This window comes from Salvelinus namaycush, chromosome 8, assembly GCF_016432855.1.
Source record: "Salvelinus namaycush isolate Seneca chromosome 8, SaNama_1.0, whole genome shotgun sequence".
NCBI lineage: Eukaryota > Metazoa > Chordata > Actinopteri > Salmoniformes > Salmonidae > Salvelinus > Salvelinus namaycush.
Window position 1 is genome coordinate 57,365,622 of NC_052314.1, and position 23,172 is coordinate 57,388,793.

A 23,172-nucleotide genomic window follows, 5' to 3' on the forward strand; every position below is an offset into this window, starting at 1 on the left:
AGAGCTAAATGGCCAAACTGAGCAATCGGGGGAGAAGGTCCTTGGTCACGAAGGTGACCAAGAACTCGATGGTCACTCTGACAAAGCTCCAGAGTTTCTCTGTGGAGATGGGAGAACCTTCCCGAAGGACAACCATCTCAGCAGCACTCCACCAATCAGGCCTTTATGGTAGAGTGGCAAGACAGAAGCCACTTTTCAGTAAAAGGCACATGACATTGGGCTTGGAGTTTGCCAAAAGGCACCTAAAGGACTCTGACTATGAGAAACAAGATTCTCTGGTCTGATGAAACCAAGATTGAACTCTTTGGCCTGAATGCCAAGTCACATCTGGAGGAAACCTGGCACCATCCCTACAGTGAAGCATGGTGGTGGCAGCATCATGCTGTGGGGATGTTTTTCAGCGGCAGCGACTGGGAGGCTAGTCAGGATCGAAGGAAAGATAAACGGAGCAAAGTACGAAGAATTCCTTAATGAAAACCTGCAACAGAGTGCTCCGGACCTCACTGGGGCGAAGGTTCACCTCCAACAATGACAATGACCCTAAGCACACAGAAAAGACAACGCAGTAGCTCGAGACAAGTCTCTGAATGTCCTTGAGTGGCCCAGCCAGAGCCCGGACTTGAACCCGATCGAACATCTCTGGAGAGACCTGAAAATAGCTGTGCAGCGATGCTCCCCATCCAACCTGACAGAGCTTGAGAGGATCTGCAGAGAAGAATGGGAGAAACTCCCCAAATACAGGTGTGCCAAGCATGTAGCATCATACCCAAGAAGACTCAAGGCTGTAATTGCTGCCAAAGGTGTTTCAACAAAGTACTGAGTAAAGGGTCTGAATACCTATGTAAATCTGATATTTAAGTTATTTGTAAAAAAAATAAAAAAATAAATGGCACAAATTTCAAGAAACCTGTTTTGCTTTGTCATTTATAGGGAATTGTGTGTAGATTGATGGGGGGGACAATTGAATCATTTTTAGACTAAGACTGTAATGTAACAAAATGTGGAAAAAGTTAAATGGTCTGAATATTTTCTGAACGCACTGTACGTAGGGGTAAAGTGACTAGGCAACAGGATAGATAATTAACAGTAGCCACAGCGTATCTAATAAACACCCTATTTAGTACACTGGGCTCTGGTCAAAACAGACCATAAATATCCAAGTATGCTTAGTACATAGTAGTAACACATTGTAAGTAGTCAGAGATACAAACTGGTGCTGCATAGAGAAGTGGTGTTGGCTGTATAGAATTCAATTACATCTGTTAGGTCATGTTGCAGTGTGAGTACGTCATGGAAATAGACACAGCATCAGGATCCCTTCCCAGTGGTTTTGTTTACACTTCCTTTGTTCCAAATGGCACCCTATTCCCTATATATTGCACTACTTTTGACCCGGGCCCATAGGGGAATAGGGTGCCATTTGGGACACACCGTGTTTGGCTCGCGGCTCATATGTCTCTGTCTGTCACTAATTAGTTGGATATTTGTAGGACTACAGGGCTGCTCAGTAAGCTGTGGGAAGGAGGGGGGTGGGGTGAGAGGGGTGTGAGGGGGGATAGAACACAACATGCTAAGAGTGAAACACGTGTCATCTGTCAATCACCCCCTCCTGTTCCCCTTATTGCTCTGCAATGTCTCCCAAATGAACTCCCTCGCCTCCCTCTTTCTCCTCTCCACCTCCCTCCGTCGCCTCCCCATCCCCCTATCCCCCTCCAGACAAACATGAGAATGAAGCAGGCAAACCCCTCCTGGCCCTCCTCCTCCTGCTCGGTATCCCCACCAGTATCTGCTTCTGTTGCCGGAAGGAGCTCTTCAAGAACAAATCCCCAACACCACCGCCATCTAACTGGACAACCCCGAGACTCTGCACCCCCCTCCTGGCTACAACATGCCCGGAGGAGGGGTGTCCCCTGGACCTGGTGTCCCGGTGAGGGATAGTTAGATGGTGGCTTGGCTACCAAATGGCACCCGATTCTCGCTTTTCTGTAGGTCTCTGGTCAAAACGAGTTCACTTGGGAATATGGTGCCATTTGGGACAAATCCCTTGTAGAAGTTGCCTTTAGGTTCCCCCCTCTAATCTGTTTCCCCTTGTCTCCCATGCTGTACTACTATAGTAATGACATTGTTGCGGTGATGCATGTTTTGTAGTTGAACGGTAATAACGTGACGTGTGTTTTTCTGTGGTTATTGCAGACGTTCTATCATGGTATGTGAACAATTTATTATTACTCATTTAACTACATACTGTGGTGTGTTGGTTTTTGCATGCCTTGTGTTTTGTATGTAATTGGAGTCGATATATATATATATATTAGTATTCAAAATACTTTGTTTATCCCACAAGGGGTAAGTATGTAGGCCGGAGTGCAGATACATAAAAACAACATTCAAGAACATAATCACAACTACACAGCACCAATAGTTGTATTTGAGTATATAAAAGTATATTTGAGTCCCTCTGTCTGAGGGAACTGTGGTGCCCTCAGGTTGTGGAATCCTAAGGTTCACCCTCCCCCCAACCCTGGGATGCAGACCAGCCTCAATGGACCGGACTCCCACCTCAACTAGTGAGTCCATCCATCCATCTATCCTTTAATACTTCTCTCCCCCCCCCCCCAAACCAGTGAGTTCATCTTTCTCTCTCTAATTTACTCTTTCTCTCTCCATCTGTTCATTATATCAGTGTCTGGTATGGTTCTTGTTAGGAAACCCTCGTAGTCCCCCTGTCAGGTGTGAAAATCCTCAGGAGAAGAAACAAGGAAGAGAAAGAGTGTGACAGTGTTTTGTTTCAGTGCTTCAGCCCCCACAGTGGAATGGCCCCCCGCCCAACCAGCCACAGTACAATCCTGGTGCTCCTCCAATGGTAGGGCTTTATACTCTTCTCTACTCTACACTCTTAGAAAAATGGTTTCCAAAAGGCTTCTTCGGCGGTCCCTATACGAGAGCCCTTTTTGGTTTCAGGTAGAACCCTTTTGCGTTCCATGTACAACCCTCTGCAGAAAGGGTGTGTGTGTGTGTGTGTGTGTGTGTGTGTGTGTGAAGGGTATGCTCCGGTGATGTACAGCGCCCCCTCAGGGAAGGAGGAGATACAGATGGAGAACATGTCTCCAGCTGATCTCCACCTTGCCAGTCCACCACCCTAGGTCAGTCCTCACTCACCCTCTCATACACACACACACACCCTCTCACACACATATACGCACACCCTCTGACATTGTTCCTCCCTCCTCCCCTCGTCGCCCATCGCGCCCGTCTCCCCGCCCGCCTCTGACGCTCTGCACTCCACAGACGGAGCCTTCCTGTTCAACATGGACACAGGAAAAAACGCCCCCACCAACTTCCTGTAGAATCGGTCCAATCGGGTAATGTAGCCACGGCTCCGTGCCAATACGGCTCAGTGACTGTTATATGGATTGGAGAGGAAGCAGTATGTTGTAGATGTAACTGTGAACTAGACGACATTGCCCCTCAGATCACCTATCCAGTGTTATTTTTCTGACATAAGACATTGTATTATACCTTTTACAAGGCCATATTTAGATGACCCTCGTTAAACCATGCAGCCTGTTTGCAATTCAGCCAATCGTGAAGAATAGAACTGACTACTTCAAAATGGAATTGCCTCAATGGCGCAGCCCATGCTGTCGCAAAGGCTAGAATGTCACATACAAAGATGAGTCCTCTATCTCTATGGTGTGGCCTTACATTTTTGTAAAGTGTCTTTTTTCAAACTCAATGGTAAAGATGGTATCTATCAAACACTCTGGTCGTGTTCCCTGTTGTGTATATTTAAACAGTGTATACAGTATATATGCAAATACGATCAGAAATGCCTTTCCATGCCAAAGTATAGCTGTTTGTCATTATATGGATGGTGCACCATTTTAGTACTACATATGAAACTGTCATTTCAACAGGGTTAGTAGAGTTAAATAACTGTTTAGGCAGCTTATTAATACATTGGGAGGGTTCTATTTTATTAAGATGTTATATATCGTCTGCATAAAATCCTATTTATCATATTTAATGTCTTTTATATAATGATGCACTCCTGAAGGTTTTACAGACAGTGGACGCGTTCGAGCGGATCACTTTTGTCAAGTCGGTGACCGTCGTTGGTCACCTGTCAAAGTGTGTTGAATTATGGGGATACAAATGATCCCACTTGTGCCTACATGTCGACTGCATGAACTTTACAAAAATCAAAGGTCACCTACTTCATCCTGCAGCCATCCCCTGCATTGCGGGAGGCTCTATTGTCCACCAATCATTAGGCTGTTTTTGTTAAACCCACACGAACATGACCAAAGACATGACTGAAACAGGAACCAACTTTGCCTCGATTTATGTATACATTGGATATATACAAAATGAATGTGATATGAGAGTCTCTCATTGTTTGTACAAAGTACACACATGATTACAAATTATGATTGTGTGATATGGGAGTTGGAGACATGATTATTTTAACACTATAAAGAAATACTTTTATAACAATGGCACACTGCTATGTTCATCTGAGATTTGTTGTAAAACCACGTGTCCAACTTTTGGCTGTCGCAGTTGCTCCTCCCCCAATTTCACTCCTCGAATTTCATCTAGTCATTTGCTTAAGCCTCACCACGCAAACGCACCCAGTGCCTTCATCTCCTCTACCAAAGGGAGATTGTCCTGGGGTGTATTCATAAGTGCACAATGGAAACATTTATTTTGGGGACAAATTCAGTTAGTCCCTACCTGTTTCAACCTGGTTGCTTCCTTTAGGTTCCTAATGAATGTACCCCAGGTCAGGGGGTGAGGAAAATGAATTCTACATTATTATATTCAGGAACATGGCATTTCCAGACCATGTAACCAGAACTGGAAAAACTCCTGGCCCTAGTTGGTCAAGGGGAGAAGGTCAGATGCCGCTTGATCAAGCTCAAGCTTTTGGAGTCACTTTTAAAATGTTCTTCCAGAACTGCTTTTCTCACTGTCTCATCCCACTGCATGCACACTTTAAAGGAATGGACAGATCTCAAATGTACCAGTAGGTAATAGGAAGTATGTATCCATTTGTTTTATTTGAGAACTTGTTTGTGTTGTATGCCGCCATAACTGGAGAGGAGTGAGAATGAAAGATGATCGCTGTAGACATGAAAATATGATTTCCAACGCCATATCGTTAGACCTTATGGAATGTTTAGTTTATTTGTAGAATAAAAACATTTATAGCAGAATAGTTAGTAGGAAATGCACATATCCACCTTAATAAACAGAAAATACCATACTCTGTCTGTCTCCTTGATAACAAGCTAATCAGCTGTCAATTCTGTTTCACACACAAAATAACTAGGATCTTTATGAAAAAGGCAAATGCTTTATTATGCAAAACAATACCAAAACGTTATGTACAATGTCGTGATTACGATCCTAGATTATGTTCAAAACAAGGCCTTTCAATTCCCATCCATCCATCCCTCACTCACTCCTCCTCCTCCTCTCCATTTCTCTCACTTGTCTCTCTAGCACCCTCACTTGATCCTCCAGGTCGGTTTTGTCGCCTCCGGTGCCAGAATGCCCTATACCCAATAGGACGCAGACGCTCACCAGGCCGGCCAATCGCAGCGCCGTAGTCTCTGTTCCAGCGCTGTGATCGCTTAGGATCAAGCCAAACAGTCCTAAAACCACACCCAGCTTCAGTAGCCACAGGACCCGCCTCAGAGTGGATGCCACCAAGCGGAAGGCCAGGGACAGCAGCCAGTAGCCAATGAGAGCCAGCAGAAGCCACTGACCGATATAGACCACAGCATCTGGGGTGATACTGTTAACAGGCATTTCAACTGGAGGAGAGAGAGAGATACATGATATTAGTGCATTTTCTGGCCTAGTATTCTTAAAAATGCTTCCTTGTCTCCATTACAAGATGTGGCAAAAACGTAGTCTTAGCAGTGTGTTGCTATGTAATTATTGTACCAGTAGGTTATAGTCACAAAGCCTAGTAGGTTATTTTTGGCAATGTGGAAAAAAAGGTTTGCCCGTCTGGCACACACGCCTAATCCAGGGCATGTCTGTCAGTGGGTAAAGGGCTCCCTTGGCAGGTCAGACTTTCATCCAGTTGTGTTGTGTGTGTGTGTCTACAGAGAACAATTACAGTAAATTACAATGTGAGAGTGTATCTAGTACTGTACATGGGTTGTGTGTTGAGATGTTGCACAATATGGGATCAATCAATATATGACATAAAAATGATTTACTTAATTATTATTGTTGTATTGACAACTGTCTGTTCCATTATTGAATAGTGCACTGGTTATCAGCCCTGGTCCTGGGGAGCTACAGGTTGTGCAGTTGTTTTGCTCCAGCCCAGCTCTAACACAACAGATCCAACTAGTCAACTGCTCATCAAGACATTGATTAGGTGTGTTAGTGCTGGGCTGAAACAAAAGTCTGCACATGACATGCTTTAGCTCTCTGGGAACAGTATTGGTGACTGACTGGAGTATTGCATTAGCTTTCTGGGCCTGTATTCATAAAGTGGGAATTGGAGTGCTGATTTAGCATCAGTGTTGCCTTTAATATTATAATGAATGATCCTAGAGCAGCTGTTTACCATCAACTCCTGCTGCCCTCAGGAACTGGGTCAGGTACTTCATAACCACATTTGCGCCACTGGCCGCTACCGCAGCCAGATACTTGACCAACTGAAAGAAACACTGATAGGAGGGGAGAGAGAGAGTTGATATAGGGTTCTGTTTGAGGCAAACACATGGGTCACTAAATACGGAAATAAAACAAGCATGCACAAGGGTTCCCGTATAGGCCGACTTGTTGCTACTTGCACCTACCTAATTCGACAAAAACTGACATCATTAGACTAAGAATTTATGATACATACTACTCTTAAATTGAATTTAGAGCAGGCTATTCTTTGTTCCTCACCTTCTGTGCAGTTTCAACAGACCGCGCCCCGATAAGGTGGACAAGGTAACCGTGCGCCTCCTGGGACAAATCCGTGAGCGTCTCCCGGAGGACTTGCATCATTCCCGGGGAATAGTTAAATGACTTGTCGAAGCGACTATATTCTCCCGAACAAGTAACGTTAACTACCACGGTGCTCAGCACACACAAGACGAAACACACTTTCATTTTTTCAGACGCCTTATTTTTTCAGACGTCAAACAATTAAAAAAACATCCAACGTCTTTAGATTTAGTTGAATATGGTTTCACTGCATAAACATATGCTGCAACAATCTAAACTGGCCACTCTACGGACAGAAACATATTGGCTACAATGTAGCCTATGTCTTACATATGGAAAGGAAAAAAAACATAGTCTAACTACAGTTTCCAGGATATAGAAAGTGGGCAGGTCAACACAAAATGTACTACAGTAGTTGCGTTGCCCTTCTTCATCTTTAAGTTTTATTGGCAAATCGCAATCAACTGACAAGTGCATACACCGCCACCTACTGTACTGGAGTGTGACGACCTAGCTATACCACTACAGTATATTCTCTTGACTAACCCTGGATTTCTAATAAAATAAAATAACTCCGTGCAAACCTCACCACTCCCATCACCCCCACCCAAAATACCATCCACTCCCGTCCAACCTCTGACCCTGTCAAACACACTCTCCCTTTCTACACACATTTCACAAAATAGTAATACATGTTCAACCGTTTCCTCTACCATACAGCCATTACACATTCCAGTACCATATTTCCTATCAATTAAAAAAATGAATTCAATCCCGTATGCCCTAATCTCATCCTACACAACATAACCTCCTCCCTTTTGTTCTCATCACATGACACTATCTCCATAAAGATTTCCTTGTACTATAAAAATGTCTGGCCTTACTACTTTCATCCCATTGTCTCTGCCAGCAATCTAACCCATTTTTTTTTCTCGAATGAATGTTTTAATCTCTCCTCTACCCAACTGCACCTGTATATCCACAATAGTACTTTTCACTGCTCTTTTTGCTGTTATATCTACTACATTATTTCCATAAACTCCTGCATGAGCCGGAATCCAACCGAACTAAATGTCAATACCATTTCTTTGTAGCACCAACAACGGCATCATTACTTCTAACCATAAATCATCACGTTCTGACTTTCCAGATCTTAAACTACACAAAACCGATGCAGAGTTCGAACATATTACTACTCTTCTTGGTTGCACCTCCTCTATTCATTGCAATCCAACAATTATCGCAAACATTTCCGTTGAATATACAGACAAATCATTTGTTAGACTTGCATAGACTAACATCGAACTCAAGAATAAATACACTTGCTCCCGTCTTCCCATTCATCGTATCCTTTGAACCATCTGTATACACTGCAATACAATAATACAACTGATTACTAATATATTGATCGACTATTATTCCCTCATTATCTTCTTCACACCACTGTTTATTTTTTCGATCAGGCTAAAATCAAGTTAACTTGCCCTAGCCTTCTATTTGCAATTTAAATGAGGGGTTGCGTAGACTGGATGGAATTCCTGAAACGTTGACGCCGTAAAACCTGCCCACCGGGTAGAAAAAGGGAAATAGGGCACGCTCGCCACCTACTGTCAAGAAGTCGACATTAAATAGCTTATCCTGCAGGTCGCAACGTTTTACAACGTTCCGATTGAAATAGGCCATGTAGAACAAACATGCTCTTCTGACATGCAGAATAAGGATTCACATTAGCTCTGTTCATGTCATTTCTATCTGCAACGTTCGACAACGTTTGGCAGTTGACGGCCACAAATGTATTTTATACCAACCTTTATTTTCATACCCTCATCTCCTGTTGTTGTCTATTTGTTCGACCACTTAAAAATATGTAGTAGTAGTAGGTGTTTATATCACACACAAAATAGCTAAAATAAATGTCTGAACAAAATAAGTGAAATTAAAGTTGATTTATTCAACTGTTATCATGTGCCCGGTGTTTACTTTATTACCTATGGTCCTGGTCAAAAGTAGTACACTATATAGGGAATAGGGTGCCATTTGGGACACATCCAGGGTCTTCTTCCATTACTTGTTCCTCTGGGCTTGGGCCTTGCAGGTCAGGTAGGCCAGCTTGGTGGTGAGCTGCTCAGTGAAGAGGGGGTGGAACACCAGCATGATCCTCAACATGTTGCCTTTACGGGCCTCGTCCACCGGAGTCTGGCCCCAGATATCTATCTCCTGGGTGGGAGGGGAGGAGGAGAAAGTGAGGAGAAGAGGAAGGGCAGGAGAGAGAAGGACATGAGAAGAGAGGTGAGGTAAGGTTGAGGAGTGGATCGGACTCTAAGGTGAATTTGGAAAAAGGACATTCATTTCAATTGTCAAATGTAGTGGTGGTATGTTGAGGATGCTGCTGAAACTCTAACTGTAGAGTAAAAACACTTAGGTGGCATAATGGTCCAGTTGCTACAATACTTTGGTGAAGATTAAATTACTACCTCTTTTACCTCTCCTACCCCACCCTGAGATGAGCAGGGTCGCACTGTAGCAAAACCTTTCAAAACGTTGTGCTACCTCTTTTACCTCTCCTACCCCACCCTGAGATGAGCAGGGTCGCACTGTAGCAAAACCTTTCAAAACGTTGTGCTACCTCTTTTACCTCTCCTACCCCACCCTGAGATGAGCAGGGTCGCACTGTAGCAAAACCTTTCAAAACGTTGTGCTACCTCTTTTACCTCTCCTACCCCACCCTGAGATGAGCAGGGTCGCACTGTAGCAAAACCTTTCAAAACGTTGTGCAACTGAAAATGTGTTTCTTATTGGACAAGTTCAGATAGTACCTCCCTGTTTCAGCCTGTTTGCTTCCGTTTAGTGCCTAGTGAGTGAACATGACCCTGGTTCTTACCAGAGGGTGGCCCCATACTGACCCACGGCTTCTTATACCTCACACCTCCCTTTCCGTCTAACCCATTTGGTAGATCAGGGGCTGTATTCACTAGGCACGAAATGGAAGAAAACGGGTCGAAACTTTGAGGAACTGGGAGGGACTACCTGCACTTGTCCAATAAGAAATACTTGTTTTTGTTTTTCAGTTGCTCAGAGTTTTGCAACATTTTTCACTAATGAATATGACCCTGGTTCTTACCAGCGGGGTTGCCCCATACTCCAGCAGCCTGCGGACCATGACTGTGTCCCTCATCTTGACAGCCAGGTGCATGGCCGTGCGTCCATTGTAGTCCTTAGAGTCCATGTCCACTCCAGACAGTGCCCAGGCATGAAGCAGCTGGTAGTCTTTCTTGGCCACCGCCCTGAGAGGGAGGGAGCGGTGGGAGAGGGAGGGAGCGGTGGGAGAGGGAGGGAGATCGCGGGAAATGGGAGGAGGGGGAGAGAGAGACGTGGGTCAATATTTCTATAACAAGAGTGGCATCTTATTTTTGAATAATGAAAGCACGGCTCAAAATGATTCATGTTAATGAATAAGGAGTTACTCACTGCAGCAGCTCCACGCCGATCCTCACTGCGGGCATAGCCAGTGACGCCTCTCTCATCCTCAGGAACTTGATGACGTCATAATGCCTGACATGCAAATGTGAGCCACCATTATCTGGCTTTAGTGTGTGTGCTTTCAATGTTGCTTTATTAGTCCACTTCTAGACTTATTCCAGGTAGGCTACTTACAATGACGCTTTGACAAAGCAGAGCAGGGTTAGTGGGCTACCTGTTGATAATGGCCAGGCGTAGGGGTGTGTTTCCGAAGCGGTCTTTCAAATGCTGGGAGGCTCCTTTGGCCAGCAGGTACTTGACCATGTCCAGGTTACCAATCTCACAGGCCTTCAGCAGGGGTTTGGTGCCGTCATAGTCCCCACAGTTCACATCCATCTGGGGGGGGGGGGGGGGGGGGGGGGGGGGGTATGCAAGACAAGTGTGTGTGAGAGAGAAGAAAATGTACCCAAATAAAGAAAACACAGACACACACACACACACACAACTACTGCACACATTTTCTAGGATCTCCTGGAGGGAGAGGAAGTCGTTGTTCTCTACAGCTCCGTTAGCGAAGGAGGGAAGCAACTCTCCCAACAGTCCCTTGCGCTCCTGAAGGAAACACAAAGAGTTGAACCAGGTATTTATCATCATGGAGTAGATGTGAAAGTCATGTGTAACATCACTGATACATGGGCAAATGGGTCTATCCAAATTATAGATGAACTCATATGGCCTTGCCTCTATGTCCTTGTTCCGAAGCCAGCTGAGCTCTAGGACCTTGCCCAGCCATTGCAGAAACTTCTTGTCCCTGATCACAGGGCCTGCGATCACGATCGGTTTTAGGCTGAGATCCCTCGCTGGGGTTTTCTCCATAGCTGTGACAAAGAGCAGGTGGTATGTATTATGATAGATAAACACGCAGAATGAGTAAAATATCAAAGCTACCGAGCTATCTAGCTACTCTGCTAACGTTACTAGTAGCTAGCTAGCGCAACCAAATTTAGGTAGCTAGCTAATTGCAGCACTTAGCTATCTTCTCTCTGCTGCATATTGAAGTGGTGAACTAACTAGAGTAGCTTACTACCTTTCTATAGTATCACGTTACTTTACAAACATTGAACAGTTAGTTCATGTAAACAAACTAGTTTGCTCATCAAGGTATTAGAGCTTGTCAACAAACCAACACAACCGTTGGAGGGCGCGCGAGATGAATGGCCAGATTATTTTGTTGCTTTTGTTTTACAACTGGTCATGTCCACTAGGTGGTAGCAAAGCCATATATTGATCTAAATACAAGTCTCTTTTGGTGGCGCAAAATGACAATTGTGCATACACTTGTTCTTCGACCAGATACAGTAGATTTAATTCACTATTTGTAAAGACCTTGGGTTGTTTAGGCAAAAAAGTTCACCCTGTTGCTGTCAATTGTCAGTGAAAGCAATGGGATGTTGACGACCATGATGATGGTATATTTGTGGCCGTTGGACCGAAGTCTTCCGTGTACTGAAAATTCCTTGGCAGAAAGAACAGAGATATGTAGCTAGGCTACTCAAATTACAAATAAAGACGTCATCCCTTCTGACACCAGGGAAATGTTCAGAGAGAGGGAAAAAGAGGGAGGGAGAGAAAATAATCATGTATATTTATTTATAAAGAGCTTTTAATATTTGTCCCTCATAAATAAAAACAAATGTAATAATGTAGTGAATAAGTAAATGTAAAGAGCGAGAAATAAGGATATGGGAAAAAAGGAGGTTAGGAAGGTTGGATGGAAAAAGAGAGGGGTGGATTGTGTGTGGGTGGGAGGGAGAGTGTGAGATAGAATGGAAGAGGGGGCCAGAGAGGAACAAAACAATGAGTTTTTTGAATAATCTGGAGTCAGACTCCATCAAAGCAGTGAACGGCTCAGCCACTCAACTACCCTGTAACCCTGCCTCCCTCCCAAATGGCACCCTATACCCTATATAGTGCACTACTTTTGACCAGTAGTGCACTATATAGGGAATATGGTGCCATTTGGGCCACATTCCATGTCTCTGAAAGGAGAGACTGTGAGGGAACAGAACAGGGAGAGATGAGGGAGGTCAGGAGGTCGGCAGCTGGATGGCCCAGTCACTGTGTGTGTGTGTGTGTGTGTGTGTGTGTGTGTGTGTGTGTGTGTGTGTGTGTGTGTGTGTGTGTGTGTGTGTGTGTGTGTGAGTGTGTGTGTGTGTGTGTGTGTGTGTGTGTGTGTGTGTGTGTGTGTGTGTGTGTGTGTGTGTTTCGAATGGATAGAGACGAGAGTGGAATCTCTCTGGCCTAGTGCCTAGAATGGGAGAAAAGGCTTTGATTTGAACGATACCAGGAAGTGTACTGTACATGGGAGCCAACCAAAATGCAGTCAACTGTTCCAAATGGTTCCATTCAGTTCCATCCATTCACTGGAGGTTTCATCTGGCTCCCAGAGCACATACATAACCTGGTTACAGAAACACTTCCTGGTGAATCTTAAGATGACATTTGATGCCTAAACCTCCTTCATGTTGTTCTATCATTCTAGGCATTCTAGCGTCCTGTTCATGAGGTGTACTTGTACATCAAGCTGCCTCACGCTGCAGAAACAGGCGATATACAGCCCCTATGGGCCGTTCTGGCTCGGACAAGGCAAACTTGTGTTCTAGAGAGAGAGAACACTTTGTCCTGACTATCCGGAGAGAAGATGAGCGGGACCTACTATCAGAACAAATGGAGATAATTTTACAAATGCATTTTGAAGAACAGTATTTTTGATATAAATGATTTTATTTAGGTGATAATATACAAAACAAATGAGGAATTTAGGGAAAATTAAACCATTATTTAACACTGCATTGTAGTAAAATACTGCATACTATGGAATAACATCCAAATCAATTCCACAGCTTCATGTTACACATTCAAAGACATAACATAAAGCCACAATGGTAGAAACTTAAACAAACCATCAGTATCATAAGAGGGGAATTGGTGGAAATCTGTCTGTAGATGTGATTGGTCAGTTAAAGTCCTTCTGCGGCTGTTATTGGTCAGTTGAAGTCGGGGGCAGTGACCAGTATGGGAGTCGAGGGAACATCTTGATTGAGAGACTGGAAGTGAGAGAGAAAGAAAGTAAAAGGGAGAGTAGAGAAATAGATTAACTAATGTGAAGGAACATTTTACATTGACTTCAGGTGTCCCTGACAGTAATTTCCACGGCACTACTCTATTGCCTGCCCTGTGGCATCCTCTGTGTATTTACACAATCTTGTAAAAAAAAATATTTGTACGGAAACAATCTCTCTGAAAAAATGGCCGTTGTTTTTACCGCCCTTTCATTTTGTTTGGATTCTGTCTTGAAATATTATTCCTCATTGCCAGCACTCTTGTTTTAAATATGGCAAGCATATGTTGTGATTATAAACAATAAACATATAATAATAACATTTAGACTGAACATATCTGCAAAAAAATCCAAGTAAAGAAATTAAAATATCTATTCCCACCACATCCTATGATGAATATGATCATGGTAATTAAGCAATAATACCCCAGATAATAACGAATTTTACAGGGATAAACAAAATATTAAAGGGGAAGTATTTTACAAATTTTTTATTTAATTTTATTCAACCTTTATTTAACTAGACAAGTCAGTTACTAACAAATTCTTATTTACAATGACGGCCTAGATGGTTCGATGGTTCCTAACCCGGAAAGTAGTCTATGGGCCAGGAGACACTGTAATCTGTAATCTGCATGTACTCTACACACAAACATACACATTGTAATGTTGTGGTATTGTGGACTTTATATTGTACATTTGTAATAATAGAGTAATAATGTATTTTATGATGTATTGTTTTATTTATGATGTAGGCTGTTGTGTTTTACTGTGATGCAATTGTTTTAACACTGTTTGGACCCCAGGAAGAGTAGCTGCAGAATGGGGATCTTAATAAATACTAAATATAATGTAAATGGAGTCTTGTAATCTACAACTGTAAATTGAATAAAATACTAAAGTTCCCCTTTAATGTATTTTCCTGTCTGTCTTACTGAGTATGGTCCGAAACTCCTCCTCTTTTTGTACAGGATGTAAGAGAGCGTTGAGGAGATGGTGATCTGGATGATGGTGAAGAGAAGGAGGGACGACTTTACTCCATAACTGAACACCTGAGGTAAAGAGAGAGAGAGAGAGAGAGAGAGAGAGAGAGAGAGAGAGAGAGAGAGAGAGAGAGAGAGAGAGAGAGAGAGAGAGAGAGAGCGGGGAGCGAGGGAGAGTCAGAGAGAGCTAAAGTTAAACTGAGAGCAAGTAATTTGTAAGAACATTTGTCACACATCGTTTGTAATATTGCATTGTGATGAAACAGATCATTTGAATATGAGAGATTTATCATTTCAGATTAAATATAATTTCTCAATGAGTCATAAACATGATGCATCACAAACACGTTGGGTAACAACATACAGTACCAGTTCAAAGTTTGGACACACCTACTCATTCAAGGGTTTTTCTTTATTTTTACTATTTTCTACATTGTAGAATAATAGGGAAGACATCAAAACTATGCAATAACACATATGGAATAATCTAGTAACCAAAAAAGGGTTAAACAAATCAAAATATATTTTATATTCTAGATTCTTCAAAGTAGCCACCCTTTGCCTTGATAACAGCTTTGCACACTCTTGGCATTCTCTCAACCAGCTTCATGAGGAATGCTTTTCCAACAGTCTTGAAGGAGTTCCCACATATGCTGAGCACTTGTTGGCTGCTTTTCCTTCACTCTGCAGTCCAACCATCTCAATTGGGTTGAGGTCAGGTGATTGTGGAGGCCATCATCTGATGCAGCATTCCATCACTCTCCTTCTTGGTCAAATAGCCATTACACAGCCTGGAAGTGTGTTTTGGGTCATTGTCCTGTTGAAAAACAAATGATTGTCCCACTAAGCGCAAACCAGATGGGATGGCATATCGCTGCAGAATGCTGTGGTAGCCATGCTGGGTAAGTGTGCCTTGAATTCTAAATAAATCACAGACAGCGTCACCCTCAAAACACCCCCGCACCATCACACCTCCTCCTCCATGCTTCACGGTGGGAACCACACATGCGGAGATCATCCGTTCACCTACTCTGCGTCTCACAAAGACAAGGCGGTTGGAACCAAAAATCTCAAATTTGGACTCATCAGACCAAAGGACAGATTTCAACCGGTCTAATGTCCATTGCTCGTGTTTCTTGGCCCAAGCAAGTCTCTTCTTCTTATTGATGTCCTTTAGTAGTGGTTTCTTTGCAGAAATTCAACCATCACATCAAAGCAAATATTATTGGTCACATACATGTGTTTAGCAGATGTTATTGCGGGTGTAGCGAAATGCTTGTGTTTCTAGCTCCAACGGTGCAGTAATATCTAACAAGTAATATCTAACAATTTCACAACATATATCCAATACACACAAGTAAAGGAATGGAATTACGAATATATATAAATATATGGATGAGCAATGTCAGAGCGGCATAGACTAAGATACAGTAGAATAGAATAGAATACAGTATATACAGTTGAAGTCGGAAGTTTACATACACCTTAGACAAATACATTTAAATTCAGTTTTTCACAATTCCTGACATTTAATCCTAGTAAAAATTCCCTGTCTTAGGTCAGTTAGGATCACCACTTTATGAAATGTCAGAATAATAGTAGAGAGAATTATTTATTTCAGCTTTTATTTATTTCATCAGATTCCCAGTGGGTCAGAAGTTTACATACACTCAACTAGTATTTGGTAGCATTGCCTTTAAATTGTTTAACTTGGGTCAAACGTTTTGGGTAGCCTTCTACAAGCTTCCCACAATAAATTGGGTGAATTTTAGCCCATTCTTCCTCACAGAGCTGGTGTAACTGAGTCAGGTTTGTAGGCCTCCTTGCTCGCACACGCTTTTTCAGTTCTGCCCACAAATGTTCTATAGGATTGAGGTCAGGGCTTTGTGATGGCCACTCCAATACCTTGACTTTGTTGTCCAGAAGCCATTTTGCCACAACTTTGGAAGTATGCTTGGGGTCATTGTCCATTTGCAAGACCCATTTGCGACCAAGCTTTAACTTCCTGACTGAAACAAGTCTCTTCTTTTTATTACCTCTGCAGCAGAGGTAACTCTGGGTCTTCCTTTCCTGTGGCGGTCCTCATGAGAGCCAATTTCTTCATAGCGCTTGATGGTTTTTGCAACTACACTTGAAGAAATATTCCGTATTGACTGACCTTCATGTCTTAAAGTAATGATGGAATGTTGTTTCTCTTTGCTTATTTGAGCTGTTCTTGCCATAATATGGAATTGGTCTTTTACCAAATAGGGCTATCTTCTGTATACCAATCCTACCTTGTCACAACACAACTGATTGTCTCAAACGCATTAAGAAGGAAAGAAATTCTGCAAATTACCTTTTAACAAGGCTCACCTGTTAATTGAAATGCATTCCAGGTGACTACCTCATGAAGTTGGTTGAGAGAATGCCAAGAGTGTGCAAAGCTGTCATCAAGGCAAAGGGTGGCTACTTTGAAGAATCTCAAATATATGTTGATTTGTTTAACACTTTTTTGGTTACTACATGAATCCATATGTGTGATTTCATAGTTTTGATGTCTTCACTATTATTCTACAATGTAGAAAATAGTAAAAATATAGAAAAACCCTTGAACGAGTAGGTGTGTCCAAACTTTTGACTGATACTGGATACTGGCGACACACACACACACACACACACACACACACACACACACACACACACACACACACACACACACACACACACACACACACACACACACACACACACACACACACAGACCAATGATGAAAGAGGTACTAACAGTGGCATAGTGCTGGTGGTCACATTCATACTCCTGCCTGTAGTGTGTTGCGGGGGCCAGGGGGTGGTTACACGGTGTCTCTGGGTTGTTGTGGAGATCAATGAAGTAGAAGATGAGGGCCAGGAGAGAAACCAAAATGGCAACCAGTGTCACCACCATACACACACCCAGCTAGAGGGACAGGGGGAGAGAGAAAGAGAGAGAGAGAGAGAGAGAGAGAGGGAGATGTTTATGGGTTTTGTATGTTTATGGGGTTGTTACTGGTCTAGGTGTTTTGTATGTCTATGGTTGCCTAGATTGGTTCTCAATTAGAGGCAGCTGTTTATCGTTGTCTCTAATTGGGAACCATATTTAGGCAGCCATATTCCTTGAGTATTTCGTGGGTGATTGTCTATGGTTAGTTGCCTGTGTCAGCACTATTATTATATAGCGTCACGTTCGTTTTGTTGTTTTTGTATAGTTCGTTCAGTGTTCTTTCTTCATTATAGAAGATGTACTCAAATCACGCTGCGCTTTGGTCTCATCACTATAACGAACGTGACAATAGGAGTCAGGGGCCAGACCTCATTGATTATAGTGTACATTTTTAAAATGTAGGGTGTGTGTGTGTGACTATCTGTGATAAAGTGAAAATCTGAGGCTCGCACCTGACCCACAAATAAATAAATAAATGCGCTGTAGGCTAGAGTCAGAGATGACAGAATATGTTTTGACAGGCGGTGCAGGATTTTTTGTGTGCCTATTTTAGATATGTTTCTGCTTATAATTTTGCTAGGCTATTTGTGAGTCAACTTGTGTATTATTGGATACATGCAGCTTCTCTTCTGTCATTATATGTTTCCCTAGAAAATGAAATAAACCCTTGCTCACCAGAATCAGTTTGACCAGTTGTAAGGACATTGAAAGCTGTGAAAATGATCCAACATGTTTCTGATAAGATTTGAGTTTGGCTTGGATGCATATTTATGTGGTTGAAATACTATCAGCTTTTATGACGCTGATAGATCGCAGCTCTACAGCCGGTCCCTGTGCATTCACATTCTCTCAAGATTCTGAAATAAATAAATCATATTTCTCTACTCCTGTTCCCGAGTCTAAATGTACATTTGGTGTATCATTTTACCCTAGAAATGCTTAATTCTGCAGGAGTTAATATTAAGACTATGTGAGAGGTTAGTGTCCAGATGTAAGTTTCAATTAAACCCATCTGAACAGTAGGCTACAGTTCCCTTGACGTGTCACAGGCCTATTTGAAGTCCCCATCTTGTGACTGTCGTATAGCGCCTCACAATCTTCACACATAATATATGCACTGTTATTATCCTCTTTTACCACTTTACCAAATCTTTCCCAAACATTACTTTTATGGCCCGCCCGTCTCTGTATTTTCAACTCTCTATTTCGCAGCTTTTCTCTTATTGAATTAAACTCCGGTATTGTCCTTTTGCCTCAGTGGTTCGATGTGTGTTCCCAAAACCTTTTGGCGTGTAGGCTATTTGGCGCGCGTAAAGTTAGGCCCCAAAGTTTAGGCTTTCACACTAATGCCAAAAACACGAAAGAAAACCCTAAATGTAGTCTATAGGCCTAGATATAAATTGCACAACAATAATACATGTATAGATTTTTTTATGTATTATTTTCTCTTTCTTCAACCCAACTGCCATCTACCCGCCCTTCATTTGCATAATATTTCATAACCCTAAACCAATGATGTATACATAAACACTAGATGATAGGGGACACTGTTTTGAACCCACCGTGCCTCCATCTTGGCACTCCAACAACGTTGTAAAAAACAAATTGGTAGCTATTGCCACGTTTATTCTATTACAGACACCTTAATGCATACTTTTAAATGATACGATATGAGCTAAACATACAAGTAAAGCAATATCTAAAAACATTTTCCTTAAAGTATAATTTTTTGAAAGTATTAATGTTACTGTCCCCACTAAAACAACAAAAATACTTAAATACATGCAATTTTGTCCTTGAAACTTTAATTGAAATAATGTTGAATTCCATTCAATCCTATAGAACTCGCCAACTTGTAGTCCTAAAACCCGGGAATTAGTTACCTCTGGTTCATTCAGCCATCCCTATGCGAAAAATGAACACTGACAATAAGGTCAGAGGTTAACACAGGCTTAGGAGATCTTATACGTTTTGTTCTATGAGATGATAGGAGTCAGTTAACATGACCTTTATGAATTATGAAGCCTTTATTATGAAGTGCTTAATGTGCTTTTTTTAATTACATAAATTCTTCAAAATTCACAAAAGGTGATGTTAGCTGATGAAGATTATCTCATAGAACTAAACGTATAAGATCTCCTAAGCCTGTGTTTACTACAAACCTTATTTTGGGCGTTTAACGGATCGGTGTCCCTAAATCGGGACAGTTGTTGCTCAATATGCGATAATGTGACTAGAATGACGTTGTAAACAACAGCCAACTTTCCAGGACATAGACATGTCTTATTGTTAATCTAACTGCAGTGTCCAATTTACAGTAGCTATTACAGTGAAAAAATACCATGCTATTGTTTGAGGATAGTGCACAACAACAAAACACTTTTATCATGGCAACTGGTTTGATACATTCACCTCTGAAGGTAAATAATGTACTTACATTCAGTAAACTTTATCTGATTTGTCATCTAAGGGTCCCATAAAATGTAGCGTCATTTTGTTTGATAAAATCAATTTTTATATTCAAATGTAGGAACTGGGTTCTACAGTTTGCCACATCCCACACCTGCTGTCTTTTCTGTAGGGAAGCTAATGATCCATCATGTATGACATTCCTGGCAGTGTGTAAACTTAAATGTTTTATTGCCATAGGATTTCTGTATGTTCTCTATAGTTATGTAAGGTAATGTTAGGCTCCCGAGTGGTGCAGTGGTCTAAGGCACTGCATCTCAGTGCTAGAGGTGTCATTACAGACCCTGGTTCAATTCCAGGATGTATCACACCCGGCCGTGATCGGGAGTCCCATTGGGCGGCGCACAATTGGCCCAGCGTCATCCGGGTTAGGGGAGAGTTTGGCCGGGGTACGCCGTCATTGTAAAATAAGAATTTGTTCTTAACTGACTTGCCTAGTTAAATAAAGGTTGAATGTACTTGAACATTTATAAATTGACCAATTCGGCACATTTGGGCAAACTCCTGGCAGAATTGATACAAAATATTGTATAGTGATGTAATTATTCACTGGACCAGTCTGAAACTTTGCACACAAACTGTGGACAACGTCTAAATGACACCTAGAATCTTACTTCACTGTCTTGGCCTTTCTCTTGCATTTAAAAGATGATGCAACAATTATTTTTGGGAAACCGCATGTTTTTTATTTCTATTATCTTTTACCAGATCTAATGTGTTATATGCTCTTACATTCATTTCACATTTACACAAACTTCAAAGTGTTTCCTTTCAAAAAGTATCAAGAATATGCATATCCTTGCTTCAGGTCCTGAGCTACAGGCAATTAGATTTCATTTTAGGCAGAAATTGAAAAAAAGGCTGCAAACCTTTAAGAGGTTTTAAACAAAAAACCCTACAAAAACGCCATTCATTTTCCCCATAGGCTTTGTCCAATGAACCATGGCGGAGTTAGTGCCTACAAAAAGACGCCATTACTATTTCTCTCTATGGAGGACTGCTTTACTGGGGAGTGCTAATATGGCCGACCAGTGGCTTCAAAGCCTCTCATTGGCCAATACATAGAATCAGCAATCCAGAGTTTATATACATCAATGCCCTAAACCTGGACGCCCCGATGATATAACCGTGGGGATTGCGGGTTATGAGATCACTAGTGTGAGTGTGTGTACGCGAGCATACCGTGTGGTGGTATTCATACTCACCGATTTCATACTGCTGTGTTTCTCCATCACTATGGCAATGACTCCTGCTGCTATGAACTAGACACAGCAGATATAAACAACTCCCAATTGTCAATAAAATGTCATAACCAATGATTAAAAGAATGAGTGCATTAGCTGATAAAATAATAATGAAATTGAATGGCAACACTTTTTTTTTTAAACTGGTAATCACAATAACAAATTTGATAGAATAACTTATGTAACCATTCAGTACAGAGAGTGAGTATGAGTGAAGGTTGGGTTAGGTTACTAGGTTACCGATAGGCCACTCCACCATGGTACCCCAAAGGTCACGACCTCTGTGAACTCAGTGGAGAGGAGGGGGATGGAGTAGGACATCACCATCAACCCAATCATTACCTGGGACACCTGATAGATAGATAGATAGATAGATAGATAGATAGATAGATAGATAGATAGATAGACTGTAGATTCAGACAGACAGACAGACAGACAGACAGACAGACAGACAGACAGACAGACAGACAGACAGACAGACAGACAGACAGACAGACAGAACGAACACACACAATCACACACACAGACAGATGCAAGCACACACACACAGACAGATGCAAGCACACACACACAGGCCGGTTTACAGTAAATGCACTTTGTGGGAACTGCTGATGTAAAAAGTGTTTTATAATATGATTGACTTATTGACACAAACACATTAGGTTCCAGGCGTTCACCACAAATCAATGTCTGACATCTTTATAGAGACAGTAAATATAATGAGTCATGTACAAATACATATTTGATTCTTAAATGCATCAGTCAAACGTAATGGGGGGAAAAATAAAAACAGAACACTAAATGCACAGGGCTGAACACAACATGCAATAATAACCACCCCCTATTGTAGCATCTCCATCTATAAAAAAGTAAAAATAGTCTTTGACATCTGACGCTCACCCCCAAAGCCTTTGGCTCGCCTTTCTGGATGCTCTCGCGCAGAGCCTGCTGTGTGTGGGTCAGTTTATCCGAGTTGATGTCCGTCGTCACGCTCACTGACAGGTCCCTTGAGACCGACACAGCCATCCTTTGGCTCTGGAGTCCTTTGGCACTGGGGGTCAAGGAAAAGGACAATGCGCAATGTGTGTTCAATTGTTAGGCTATTAAAGAGATTGACCTTACCAACACTTTTATTTAAAATATTATTAGTTATACAACAATAGTGAAACCTCCAGGGTGGACCGTTATACAATCAAAAAGCCTATTAGGATAATCGACGCATCTTACCTTTTCCTTTCAGATACAAAATCACTTTAGTATGCCTAATCCACAAACTCAACTTCTTGTTGCCTAATCCACGAATTAGAAAAATAGATTTTGCAACATAGCCAGTCCGAGTCCGTTCCCTTAACTTTTTGTGTCTCCGCCCGTTCTTGGCACGAACGAAACATGAGTAGGATTAGCTTACTTTCACTGGTGCGAAGCCTCCACCCCCTAGCCCACTGTCACCCCCCTCGTCTTGGGAGACAGTGTTACAAGAGTCAATATAAACATTCATAGCGACCGTTTTTGTGACAGCCTGGACCTACACGGTCATTTTGCAACAACAAAAAAGGACCGTGTGCATACAACAGGGGCTGTTTTCATCAAGGTAAGTCAGTTTTTAAATAGCTGAGGAACTTACGTAAATGGTGGACGAAGTTGCGCTGATCTTCAGGGGGAATCGAGAGAGTATGGCAGTTTAGCCCTGATGTGTAGGCAACAGAACAAGATTATTGAGAAATAAGAATGGTAAATAGCCGTTATACATTTGTTTTTAACTGACTTGTATCTTTAAATAAAGGTTTAATAACATGTAGGCTAATTAAATAAATAAAAGAAGACTATCTTTCTATTATGGCGGATATTTGTGCATGGTGCCCTGCCCAAGCCCCCCTCACATTCACTTGTCCTTGAACTTCATGTTGCGTCAATACAGTTCAGACCAGTCGGCTGGACCTTGTTAATGTACCGTCGTTCATTGCTCTTTCC

The 23,172-nt window shown here is 42.0% G+C and overlaps 3 protein-coding genes across 4 annotated transcripts; all 3 read right to left on the reverse strand.

Annotated features, from left to right (window-relative positions):
• Window positions 1-5,163: 5,163 nt before the first annotated feature.
• Window positions 5,164-7,370, reverse strand: tmem109 (transmembrane protein 109). Its single transcript, XM_038998866.1, has 3 exons — window positions 6,922-7,370; window positions 6,593-6,695; window positions 5,164-5,822 (listed from the first exon to the last, which is right to left on the reverse strand). Exons 1-3 carry the CDS (start codon window positions 7,126-7,128, stop codon window positions 5,461-5,463), a joined length of 672 nt encoding a protein of 223 aa, XP_038854794.1. The 5' UTR covers window positions 7,129-7,370; the 3' UTR covers window positions 5,164-5,460.
• Window positions 7,371-8,936: 1,566 nt separating this feature from the next.
• Window positions 8,937-11,298, reverse strand: si:dkey-9i23.14 (L-asparaginase). The gene is made up of 6 exons (XM_038999041.1): window positions 11,164-11,298; window positions 10,939-11,034; window positions 10,658-10,818; window positions 10,432-10,515; window positions 10,085-10,247; window positions 8,937-9,180 (listed from the first exon to the last, which is right to left on the reverse strand). Exons 1-6 carry the CDS (start codon window positions 11,296-11,298, stop codon window positions 9,028-9,030), a joined length of 792 nt encoding a protein of 263 aa, XP_038854969.1. The 3' UTR covers window positions 8,937-9,027.
• Window positions 11,299-13,391: 2,093 nt separating this feature from the next.
• On the reverse strand, window positions 13,392-22,951 carry LOC120052898 (membrane-spanning 4-domains subfamily A member 12-like). Of its 2 annotated transcripts, none has more exons than XM_039000106.1 (7): window positions 22,826-22,951; window positions 22,102-22,252; window positions 21,442-21,552; window positions 21,163-21,219; window positions 17,294-17,464; window positions 14,479-14,595; window positions 13,392-13,529 (listed from the first exon to the last, which is right to left on the reverse strand). In XM_039000106.1, exons 2-7 carry the CDS (start codon window positions 22,225-22,227, stop codon window positions 13,470-13,472), a joined length of 642 nt encoding a protein of 213 aa, XP_038856034.1. In that variant the 5' UTR covers window positions 22,228-22,252; window positions 22,826-22,951; the 3' UTR covers window positions 13,392-13,469. The 2 variants fall into 2 exon arrangements, with proteins under 2 accessions (XP_038856034.1, XP_038856033.1); XM_039000105.1 differs by lacking the exon at window positions 22,826-22,951 and adding an exon at window positions 22,429-22,563.
• Window positions 22,952-23,172: the final 221 nt, after the last annotated feature.

Coding starts and splice junctions, on each gene's coding strand:
- tmem109 (XM_038998866.1), bottom strand. CDS start 7,128: ATGAAAGTGTGTTTCGTCTTGTGTGTGCTGAGCACCGTGGTAGTTAAC. Junction 6,696..6,921: donor CTGTTGAAACTGCACAGAAG/GTGAGGAACAAA, acceptor CCCTCCTATCAG/TGTTTCTTTCAGTTGGTCAA. Junction 5,823..6,592: donor GAGGGCAGCAGGAGTTGATG/GTAAACAGCTGC, acceptor TCTCTCCTCCAG/TTGAAATGCCTGTTAACAGT.
- si:dkey-9i23.14 (XM_038999041.1), bottom strand. CDS start 11,298: ATGGAGAAAACCCCAGCGAGGGATCTCAGCCTAAAACCGATCGTGATC. Junction 10,819..10,938: donor TCCAGGAGATCCTAGAAAAT/GTGTGCAGTAGT, acceptor CCCCCCCCCCAG/ATGGATGTGAACTGTGGGGA. Junction 10,516..10,657: donor CGCCTGGCCATTATCAACAG/GTAGCCCACTAA, acceptor TTTGCATGTCAG/GCATTATGACGTCATCAAGT.
- LOC120052898 (XM_039000106.1), bottom strand. CDS start 22,227: ATGGCTGTGTCGGTCTCAAGGGACCTGTCAGTGAGCGTGACGACGGAC. Junction 21,553..22,101: donor GCGAGCCAAAGGCTTTGGGG/GTGAGCGTCAGA, acceptor TCTATCTATCAG/GTGTCCCAGGTAATGATTGG. Junction 21,220..21,441: donor CATGGTGGAGTGGCCTATCG/GTAACCTAGTAA, acceptor TGCTGTGTCTAG/TTCATAGCAGCAGGAGTCAT.